This window comes from Monopterus albus, unplaced genomic scaffold (genome assembly GCF_001952655.1).
Source record: "Monopterus albus unplaced genomic scaffold, M_albus_1.0 scaffold8.1, whole genome shotgun sequence".
In the NCBI taxonomy this organism is placed as follows: domain Eukaryota; kingdom Metazoa; phylum Chordata; class Actinopteri; order Synbranchiformes; family Synbranchidae; genus Monopterus; species Monopterus albus.
In genome coordinates, this window is record NW_018127888.1 from 2,619,885 (window position 1) to 2,631,703 (window position 11,819).

At 41.1% G+C, this 11,819-nt stretch overlaps 1 protein-coding gene across 2 annotated transcripts in view; it reads right to left on the reverse strand.

Annotated features, from left to right (window-relative positions):
• epha4l (eph receptor A4, like) overlaps nucleotides 1-11,819 on the reverse strand; it is a 56,499-nt gene that overhangs the window by 17,035 nt on the left and 27,645 nt on the right. For both annotated transcript variants that reach the window (XM_020586989.1, XM_020586980.1), the window contains exons 5-7: nucleotides 6,362-6,697; nucleotides 597-721; nucleotides 324-483 (exon numbers count right to left, since the gene is read on the reverse strand). In XM_020586989.1, coding sequence (XP_020442645.1) covers nucleotides 324-483; nucleotides 597-721; nucleotides 6,362-6,697 — 621 coding nt within the window. The remainder of the gene's footprint in view (nucleotides 1-323; nucleotides 484-596; nucleotides 722-6,361; nucleotides 6,698-11,819) is intronic.

Here is an 11,819-nt window from a genome sequence, read left to right on the forward strand (position 1 = left end):
GATTTATAGCCTTATTTTAAAAATTGCTATCAGCAGCTTCTAGCTAAAAATGTCATATATGGTATTATTGTAAAAACTCTAAATAGGCTGAACCTCAGCTCACACATAGCACTGCGACTCACTGTAAATTAAATACGGCAAGATACACAAGTTGCCAGTTGTATTTTGATTAATGACTATATAATGAAAGAGACAAACTTATAGAAGATGCTATCATCGCAGGACTTTGAAGGACCGGGAGTGACAGGAGTGAGCTGGAATGAAGCCTCTCTGGCACTGCAATGCACTGATAAGGTAAGCTGAAGCAGTGTTGCTGGGCTCACCTGAGTTGGTCATGAACTCAAACGGGCCACTGAACTCCCCATAGCCTGCTGCCGTGCGAGCGCGTACGTGAAACACATAGGAGGTGAGAGGTGTGAGGCCCTTGATGTCAGCATTCCTTGATGTGGTTTTTATGATTCGGTAGCTGTTTGCATTTTGATCCTAAGAAAGACACATAAAACAGAGGTGAAACAGGGTAAAAAAGAGCAAACATTTGGTTTTGTTTTCTTGTTGTCTGCTGTCACAGAGACTACAACTCCCATGGGACTCCTCACCTTCTCATAGTACTTGACTTCATACTCCAAGATGACCCCATTGGCCCTATCTGGTGGCTGCCAGGCCAGTGAGATGGTGTGTCTTGTTATATCCTTCGCCTGGATAGAAGTCACTGGAGAAGGAGCTAGAGGGATGATCAAAGAAAGAGAAAAAGATTTTAACCTACAACTTTCTCCCCATCCTCCGTGCTGTTTTCAGCCTTGGAGACACTGAGTATCTTTTGTGCTGCTCTCCTAAATCCCCTCCTCTTTGCTCCTGCTGAGAAACTCAGACAGCGGGCCAGGCCACAGGGCAATCACTTCCATTTGTCTTTGAACTTGGCTTCTATTCAAAGGCTGAGGCGTTACAGAGCTGTATGGACACACAACTGAATTGCCAAAGCTCCTGTATATGGCAATAATCAATTTCTGGACTAATGGTTGGCGTACATAAAACTTATCCAATTTCCTCTTGGCTGATGCTAGCGCTCTACCACTTTTTATACAAGCTGGCAAAAAAAATGTCTAACCTCATTATCTGTAGATTCCCAGGTCACCCTGGAAAACATTACAAACTCCACCTTAGAAATCTTAAAATGAGCTCAATGCCTTTGTTTTGTTTATTTCTTTTTGTCTTCAAGAGTGCAAATCAATTGGTTTTCATTAAAGCTGCAGCAAGCGATCTTATCTCAAGCCCTTACTGCTGCAGCTGATAATGAGGCCATATTTCAAGTGGCTGTGCTATCTGCGTTCAGACGCCTTTAACATGTGAAGGTTAAAGTACAGATAATGGCTTACACTCGTCCCCTCCCTCCAATGTGTCACCACTGCACAAATCAAACCTCTATCTTCAGGGTGTGTGACAAAACTAAAATTGGCTCATGCACACGCTCAATGCTACAAAGAGAAATCCACAGGCATAGGAAAGATAGTGTTGTAAACAAAGAAACACTCATGTACAGACTGAGTTTTGAGCACACAAGAAGATAGGTGGAGTTACAGACCAAGGAAGGAAAGATTACACAGATAAACTCAGAAGACCTAGGAAACATGCACATACACACATCTCCAACACTGGGGGTGTTACCCAAGTACCCTTAACAACCAATCGCACTCATCTATTTTTCACAGAGCCAGTACAAAGCACCACACAAAAACATTTCCACTGATGCCCAAGTGGTGTTTCACTGTTGTGTCTGCTAGGGGTGAATCTTTAACCTCTGATGCTCTGGGATACTGTAACCCTACTTATTCCAGACCATCTGTCTCTTAAAAAATTACACTGGGATGATTAATGAGAGGACCATGACCTGCCGATTATGATTGGATTATCTCTGACATTATATACATTCTCATCACTTTGACTGCAGACTCCAGGGAGCCTAGCCTTAAAGCTAATGCTAACAAAAACTAGCTTTTAGCTGGGGATTGAGTTCAAACGAGCCTGGAATTTAAGAAGCGACGGATTGAGTTTCAGCGGAACAAAGAAGAGGAGGAGGGCAGAGGGGCTGTAACTAGTGGAGAGTTGACATGGAGATCGAGAGGGATGGGATTGCAGATATATCGTGGTAAACAGATTAACCCAAGGTTGTGTCATCTTCTTGGCCTAATGTGTTGTGTCTCCGTTAAACAATTAGATGAGAGCCATTCGTATCCCTCCGATCAATCTTCCCCAGCACTAAGAGGCAATTTGATGGCCCTCCTGAGGCTGACCAAGGACGCTCCAGCTTAGAAAAGGAAAACCTCAGAGGGGTCTCAGACATTCATTCCCCTGAGGTAATCCACACATCCATCTTTTCTCCAAAGATGACAGATATGGCATTTTAATCATGTTCGCCTCCTCTTGTTGCATTTTTATTTTTCCCTCGACTAATGTGAGGATAAAGATGAGTGATTTTTTGAGTGACCCCTGCTGAGGTTCACTACATGAGATGGCAGGCCAGACACAAAATAAGTGATACATCAAAGCCAAGTTTTGACTTGTTGAAGATGAATCAGAATGCCTAAAAGCAACCTGATACACAAAGAAATTTAGCATATTGTGTACAGAGTGTACATAGCTGATGCAAGACTAAAGCTGACATGCCTATCCCGACCAGAGGAAAGTTTAACCTGAGGCAGCGATTTGAGCAGACCATGCTGCAACCTCTGCAGATGAATTTAAAAATGTAGGGCAGATATGTAATTTTTTACTGCCTCCTAAAAGCGTGGGCTAAAAACACTGGTGGAATAAGTGTTAGACGCAATGAATATTCAGATCTCCTTACAGAATTGTGCGCTCCAAAAAAAATTCTTTCACAGCCCACGACACTTGTACACGCACACACATATCTAACAACATAATGGATCTCATTACAGGAATACAAAGATAGAAATTCACATAAAAAATATTCACCTAGTCCCATTATCTCACATAGACAGCAAAAAAACTCAATCACATCACCTATGCATACAGCATAATGAGTAAAAATCTGGCAGAGGCTCATCAAGTTCAAGGTCTGGTTTGAAAAAAAGAGTCACCCTTTCAGAAGAGTAGTGGAGGTTGTATGGCAGTTTTTGTTTTTTTTACAGATGCTTGTGAGGTTTTGCTTCTGCATGAAACACAGTTTGTTGAGTGAGAGAGTTTGTCTTTGCAAGCATGTTCATCACAAAGTATTTGTGCTGCGAGGAACAGCTGTGGTTCAGGCAAACAGTTGCAAGAATATGCGGTTGATTACAGTTTGACATTAAAAAAGACAGGCCAGGCTGCACAATGTGGTTGCCAGATTGGAGCCTGGTTGCCAGATTGGAGATGCTCGATTTTGCTGTCGCCAAGGAAAAATAGCCATGAAGGAGCCATTTTTCAAGGTTTTGAAAAAATGGCTCCTGTGTACAAGAGCCCCACCCCCCACCTATGAGGTCTGCTTCCATTTCCCCGAACATATTACCACATGCATGCCTGTCCTCTTTGCCAGAGACATGAAAACTCACGTACATGTGCTTTGACAGACATGCCCACACACATACTCACATGCACTAATTCACTTTTAGTCATTTCAGCCTGCCAAGTATTTTGTAACGAGACATAAACACCTCAAAGTGCTTGATCCCATAAAGAAGAAAAACATCCATTTAGAGCCAAGGGTCAGTTCAAAGCTTGGACATGTCCCCTCTCTCCCTTTCTCCAGTCCGGGTGAAATGGTTATACCCCAGCTGATTTACGACAGTGGAATTGGTCATGGCGAGCTGTGGAATATGACCTCCTTGTACACACATACACATACCTGGTCACAGATGTATGCAGATGCAATCAACAACTCTCATGTCTTAATTTTTGTCTGATGACGCATTTCTCCACTGCACTTTCATCCATTTTCCTCTCATACAAAAATACATACACTGTAAGCTCTCTTTTCCACCCTGGTTATTTCCCATCTTTCTCTATAGCCAAAATTTTTACTTTTATGGAAAGGGCATGGTGGCGTGGGCGTCCTGTCCACAGTACTTTTAAACCCAAATAAATCTATCATAACAAATGTGTAATCCACAGTATCTGGATGAGGGGACATGATATAGAGAGGAGGGTAGCCACAGATGACTGGCTGGATTACCAACGGCTGAAACCAGAGCTTCCAAAGCCCCTGCCAAGAATTAGTAGGAAGAAATCCAATCAGTCTAGATCCATTGTCTTTAACACGCACACACACATGTACACAAATTAGACAAGACACTTACATGTTGAGAGAGGACATTGTTTGAGAAGCAAATGTAGATCATCTCATCATCAGCAGATAAACCTTCTGCGTAATGCATTTTCTCACCTTTAGCCAAATATATAGTCACGTGCACATGTGTATACACACACACACACACTCATATAGCTAATCCTGGGGAACAGTTTCGAAACATACAACAGTGACAAGTCAAATGCAGCATCATCTATACTTTATAACCTGAAGTCAGCAGATTAGCCTCAAGCAACCTCAAGGCAACATCAGTATGTGTGTGCCTTAAAATGAATCCATGTGTGAGAGTGTGCACTTTGGAATTTATGCACAACTGTGCATCAGTGTAACCATACCAACATGCTAATAAGAGCCACAGCCTGAATTCAAGGGTTTGCTCCATTACAGCTCCCACACATGGCTGTCTGGTAGGAGTCACAGCACATCCATTCATCTCTATCTTCCTGACCCCCGCTCATAAATTAAGCCACTGTGTCCTTAAATTGCCAATCCAAGCCCTATTCAAGACAGTCGCTTTTCCCAAGGATGGAAATTAGTGATTAAAAAAAACAACACAAAAAGGCAGTTAGCTTGCCACCCAAGAGCAGAGCAGTAAAGAAGACCAAGTTAATGATCAGCCATAAGTGGAGGGGAAAGGGGAGGGATAAAGAGAAAGGGACATGGTCATAAAATGCATTTGCACAACAACCAGTTACAAAATGGCTAAATGACAAAACAACAGGAGGTTTGAACGCACCCCCAGGCTAGAGGGCTCTTTTCCAGCTCTAGAAGAAAGGCTGCACACACACGCACAATTCAGCATTTGTAATGAAGCCTCCACAGATCAATAAACTGATCTAATTCATTAGATTGTGCGCTAAATATAGCACGTTGCCCCTATCTTCAGCTTAGGCTTCTCATGTATAATTATGCAAAACGCAAGTGAAATATTGCAGAAAATCATTTTCCACTGCAGATAATCCATCCTCCTCCTCAGTAATCACCCAGCTTTTGCCCAAATTATTCAGTTTTAATAAACGTATTTTCACATAGACATGTCTCCTCAAAACATACTTAAAGCGCTCAGTGTGACAAACCTGCTCTCTGCATCAGATATCAGCCTACACACAATTATAAAGCTTCTCCAACATACATTTTCTCTTTCAGAGAGGTAAAGAAACCAACTTGCATTAGCAAGCAAACCACTGGAGAAGCACTGGAGATGGCCAAAATTTCAGGAGACTGCAGAGTGCATGAATGCATCCAAACCAGGGTCGTTAACCAAAGAAACCCACTGCTAAACAAAAACAATCACAAGGTCCGCTGTGTGGTTGTTCTGGAGAATCTGATCATACTACCCAAACTTCCTCAACAGATGGAGTTGTATATCAAACTGTAGGCAAACTCAGCTGTTAAGCCACCATGTGAAGGAAGTCTTTAAAGTGCTCAGGGAACACGAAAATATGAAAAATGAAAATAAACTGTAAATATATAAAACATAATTATCATGCCTAACTACAATTTAATATACTTTGTGAAGTAATGTAGAACCGACTGTTGATGTTTTGTAATAAGTGTTTTTTATGGACACCTGCTTGGCAATCTGAAATGCTTATTTTCTGTGGGGCATGTGTTTAGTTACTCCCTTTTTCTTATACCTTTCTCTGTAACTGTTGCAGAGCAATGATTTTTGATCTTGATTAGAAACTTATCATTTGCAGTGTCTCATTGGGACAAAATGTTTAGGGTTAAGAAATATACACTATATCAGAGCAATCACTGTTGCCCACTTCCCATCAGATCAACAAATTGTTGACTTAACTGATGCCAAAGTGTTTATCAGTGGGAAGCCTTTATGCTTCATTGGTGATACACTTTGACAGAATTTTGAATTCTTGCAAGAAGTACTGGCTAACAAAGCTGTTCCTCAGATGTCCACTGTCTGGCAGGTTGTCACATTATCTGTTTTGGAGATGGTTTAAAGATTGACTTCCTTTAATTCTTTAAATTGTCGAAGCTAAATGCCATGATTGCAACATTTTTTTCTAGCAGCTCTGTCAAACCCATGTTTGACTGACTTACCCGCCTGATTGGTGGTGACGGTCACTGACACAGCCTGTTCTGGCCCTGGGCTCTGAGGCGAGACGCCATTCACTGCCCACACCTCAAAGGTGTAGTTGGTGTGGGCCTGCAGTTCATTGATGGACACCCTGGTTCCCTTCAGGCTCAGCTGCTGGGGACTGAAGTGGATGCCGTTGCCACAGGGTTGACAGCGCCGGCCGTCAGGCCCACAGCGCTTACACACCACATTGTATGTCAAGTCCTGGCGTCCTCCTGAGCTTCGAGGTGGGCTCCACTCCAGGTTTACAGATGTCTCATTCACATTGGAGATCAGGTGAACAGGCGCAGAGGGTGGACCTATGGAGCAGGAAGAAAGAGAGGAGTTGATGGCATTGCCAGTAGTGGTTAGAAAACAAATACAAAGCAGGTGTAGAATTACACTAAAATGGAGTATACACTGTTTCTGTAATCAACTGAAACAGATTTTTAAAAAAGAAAACAACAAACTGTTGATCATAATATTAACAAAGCCTGTGGGTAATCCATTCTTTCCATACATATACCATGAAGATGTAAACATGTAATTGACTGGGTTGTCCCTTTATTGGGAGCTGAGGCTTCTTAAATTCCCTTTTAATGTTCTGCTCATTACAGCAAGGGAGGATTCAGTTTCACCCCAGTTAATTCAGCATGTTAACTGAAATCCAATAGGCCAGCAGATTTCTTTCCCATTCATATATGGAATCAGCTGGAGGAGGCAGAGTGCTCAAGTCTGCTGCTAACAGCAGGGCTCTATGGCACCCACTCAATAACTTTAGACAAAGTTTGCTTTGGACCCTGTTATTATGTGCCTGCTTTGATGTAAAACCTACGTGCCATATTGCTAAATGAGAGCAGCTCCACAGAAATGTGACACAAACGCCCCTGCTCATCAATACCAATTTACATGTCAGCCCTACTGTAATTAATGTATTTTTTGTGTAGCTTTCAAACATAAGCGACAGTAACTGACTTAACTCTTTCTCTCTCTTTTTCCTCATGTCTCACTTGCGCACTCTATGACTAATGAAGCACACGCGAGCAGGCTGGGGGGATCGATGCAGGGTGAAATATAGTCAGCCCACAGACTAATCATTTCATAACGGAAATTAATTATCAGTGTTATTTTTGGCGGAGCAGAGTGGCAATGACTGATTTCATGGAGACAGAGAGCAGCAGAGGGGACAGTGTGTAGGAGTGTGTGCACATGGTCGCCTGAGGATGAATAAGTACTGTAAGCTGCTGTGCACGAGTGTTACCGTATTAACATGAAACTACAGTTTTACCCATGATGCACGCTGCTTCACAAGACTCATACTGTACGTGTAAGGGCTGGAATCACACAGTATGTCTGCATTAGTCTAGAAGACAGTGGTAAAAACAAACACAGTCTGTTCACCAAGGAAGCAGAAAGCACAGGGTTCCCATTTGTCCTGGAAAGTTTCTGACCAGTCTTCCAGTCATGGAAGATCATAGAGCAAAATGTTATGAGGGGGCAGCTGAAATTAGGGCAATGTGTGAGATAAAATAGCAAGAGTAGAACTTTATGGCCCGATTTTAGTGGGCTAATCTTTTTGTATGCTCTGAATACCTTAACACATTGGCTTAAGGTATTCACGTCATGTCACGTCAGGCTGGTAAAGAATAAAATAAACTGGTCATATAAAATCACAGAGGAATGTAGCCAGACATCCAAGAACTGTAAGTAGCTTGATACTTGAACAGCAAACATTTACTAACTATTGGCTAGTAATTAGCTTTACTTTTAAATGTGTTTAACATTTAAAGCTCCACCGCGTGCAGGATTATGAATTGCTTTAATGATAGTCAGCTAGCTGGCTAGCTTGTTAACAGCAGAACAAAGCCAAAGGTCGGAAGGAAATGGCAGATTTGAGGGTCAAGTGTATTCGAATATGGAGATACAAGCCAAATGTTAACACATGAACGTGCAATGCTTTATCTTCTGTAGGCACTTACTGGGGATATTGTTATCTGCGATGTCCATCACCACTAAACCTAGATAAATTCAATTAGAAATTATAGGAAAAATATGCTTTAGAACTTGCTTGCACAAGGATCATCACAATATAGTGATAATATAGTATAGTAAGTTTTCTTCATTATCAAAGTAATCCAGTGACAGTTGTCTTAATGTCTTTATATCCATGAGTACACTACAAACAGGAGTGACACACAGCTCATTTGGTGAACTTTTTTCCTTTTGCTCTCTTGAAGGCTTTTATTTTTGTCTGCCATCATGTTGGTTCTCAAACAGGTCTATATGTTGGTGTTAGCTTGTATCTGGCAGATTAGAAAAACGTTTTAATTGTGTACATTACAAATAACATTAGGTAAAATGGGAGGAGCGGCATCTGGCATAAAACCTGTGCCAAATCACCTATGTGGCTTGATTTGGTTGTAATTGTTGCTGGCTAGGATTACATGCTTGCTAACAGAATTCACAATGCAGTGTATGTGTTGGTAGTCTGTAGGTGTATACGGTGCTTCTCTCCATCTAATATTAAAAACAAAGTTCTTTCTAGGTTTTTCAAAAGAAGACGGGATTCAGGACAGTGCCAAGAGACGTCCCTAAAAGAGAGGACATTTTTTTATTACTGTTACATAGGTTTTTTTTTTAGCATGTTGATTGTGAGCAGTTTAATTAAATGGACAGTTTATTCAATTAAAAGGTAATGTTAATGGCTATATTACTACTAATGGTGTGAGCTTTGCGGTGTTTGGCTCTTCTTGACTGACTATATGTTTAACAATGCTTACTTTTTGTTAGAGTCAAGTCAGATTGCTATTTTTGTGAGCTCTGCAGAGTCATTTTTATTTTTTCACCCTAACTTGTGATGTGAGGGAGACTGTGGAAAGAGAAAAAGAGAGAGAGAGAGACAAGAAAATTCCAGAAAATAGCTCACATATTCATTGCAGCATACTAATAAACATACAGGAGGGACTGTGTGCATGTGTGTGTGTGAGACTGGGAGAATGCAACAGCCATCAATAATCATTTGGTCATAAATCACCTATAAAATATCATCATAGATTAACACTTGTTAGTCTAGGATGTGATCCCCATTTGACATCACAGCTTTACATCATTGAAAATATCCTTGAAATGTTTTTATTGAAAAACTCTGAAGCCACTGATCAGTATGCAATGAGCAGGTCTGGATGGAGGGAGGGAACAGAAATGGATGGTGGTCTGTGAGGTGGAGTGCCTCTGGCTGAAAATGACCCAAAGGGTCACTAACAGCACAGAATACAAGCAGTGAGATGAAAGGTTGCAGAGTAGTGTTAATATTAGCATCACCCAGCCTCCAACTGAGGCCTTTGACAAAAACTTATTAATAATTTCTCATTAAAAATTATGATCAAGCGCTCACTCACCCCCCTTTTCCCTGTTTTTTTTCTTATCTACACCCTCTTTTTTTTCTCCTTCTCTCTTTCACCTCATTCCGTCCATCCATTTCCCCGATAATAGGAGCAAATTACAGATGGGGTTTCTAAATTAAGGTGCCTACACCCAAAAGTCATTATAATAGTGGTTTTGTCAGTGTGTTATGTGCAACTATCCTCCTAACTGAACATTTTTTTACTTACAAATATGAGTAAAGGAGGACTTGCTTGATGTTAATTAGAAGAGAAGATCAATAATTTGTGTGTCTATACTCTAACTAACTGGAGACAGAAGGTGATTAGTTTACCTTGGTATATGTGTGTCTATACTCTAACTGGATACAGAAGGTGATTAGTTTACCTTGGTATACAGAATTATTCTAACTGATCCACACTTTGTTTTTGTACAATATAAACAAATTTATAACACATGAATTAGTGAGTTAATTAGTGGTGGGCAAATGTTCTTCTTCAGACAAAGCAGGCTACCTGTTTGTCCTGTTTTCAGTCTTTATGCTAAGCTGAGCTAAACATGTCCTGGCCCCAGATTCATGTGAACCATAACTCTTGGCAAGAAAAGAAAAAGTGGATTTCTAAAACTGTAGAACTAGTCCTGTAATTGGTTATATCCTCAAAAATCCCAAGATATGTGTTTGTCACAGATGTGTGTATAATCACCACACAAAGACAGTTTTCTTTGTTTGTTGCAACTGTATGGTGAGAGAAACAACACTGCTATAAAACTTTATGACTGTATAAAGTCTTAAACACATTGCACCACATGGTGCATTACACACATGCACATCTACCTCTGCTATACCTGTCGCTCTCTCAGAATGCACTGGTGGGAGCAAGGGAGCGTGGGAGCCACTGGCTGTGACTGACACCTGGTAATTAATCCTGGGAGAGAGAACGACGGGGGGAGACAGGAGCACAACGCTCTGACAACCTTTATACAATGTTAGCGCAACATGGCCTCCTTACCAAAGGAATCCAGGGGGAGACTTAGAAAGTTTCTCATGAAGAAAGTTGCTGATTGTTTTCTCCTTCTGCTTTCATTCATTTATGTCCTTGCAATTTGCTCAGAGCCACATTTCTTTCTTTCCTGTGTTTCCATCCCCCTTCCTTTAGTCTGTCTTTCTTATTTTTACTCCATTCCCATTCCTCATCTTACCTCTCTGCATGCTCCCACCCTCTCCTCCTCTTCCCTTTCCTCCTCCTTTCATCCCTGTCTCTTTCTGTTTCATTCAATCAGTAGCTGTAAGCAAAATGTTGCACAGAGCCAAGGTAGAGAGCTGGTTAAACCAGCTGGAGCATCGGCCCCGTTATTATCATCCGGCTGGGATTCATTCAGTGTCCCCCTTGAGTCCTCCTGCTCTGCGATCATTCCTTGCTGTGCCCCTCCCTCTTCCTCTACAAAACCACTGCTAAAAAAACTGGGGAAAATCTGAGAAACACATCAAGGGCCACAGAAACCCCAAAATAGAGAACAACCCTTCCTTACAACCTGAACGCAGTGGAGCAATCAGTTTCCACGGCTGTCTGTCCTTATGGTGTGTATTTGTACTCACCCACATTTCTTCCTACAGTATGTATGGCTGATTTGTCCTGAGCATATTTTTAATATTGTTGTATGCTTATAAAATGATTAATCTGTATATGCAGAGTTGCCTTTTACTTGTTGAATTTTTGCCAAACTTCTTCATTATGGTATGTATTATAACTATTTTCTGTAGTTAATTAAAAAGGAAATAAATCATACTCAGTGGCATTTTTAAAAGCCCAGTATAAAATCAACAATAAAAGTGAGCTGAAAATACAGTGGCAATGATGAGAGCAGGAAATACAAAAGCAAGGCTAGTAAATTAAAAATAAAATATATGGTCAAACATAATCTCCAAAGATATGCTTTTAGGAAGTGATTTAACTCATTTATTTTGACAGTTTCCTCCTGTTTCCGCCCTGAGTACCTTAAGTCTCTGGATGTTGTTGGGCTGTCTTGGTTGACACGCCTCTGCAACGTCACATGGCGGGC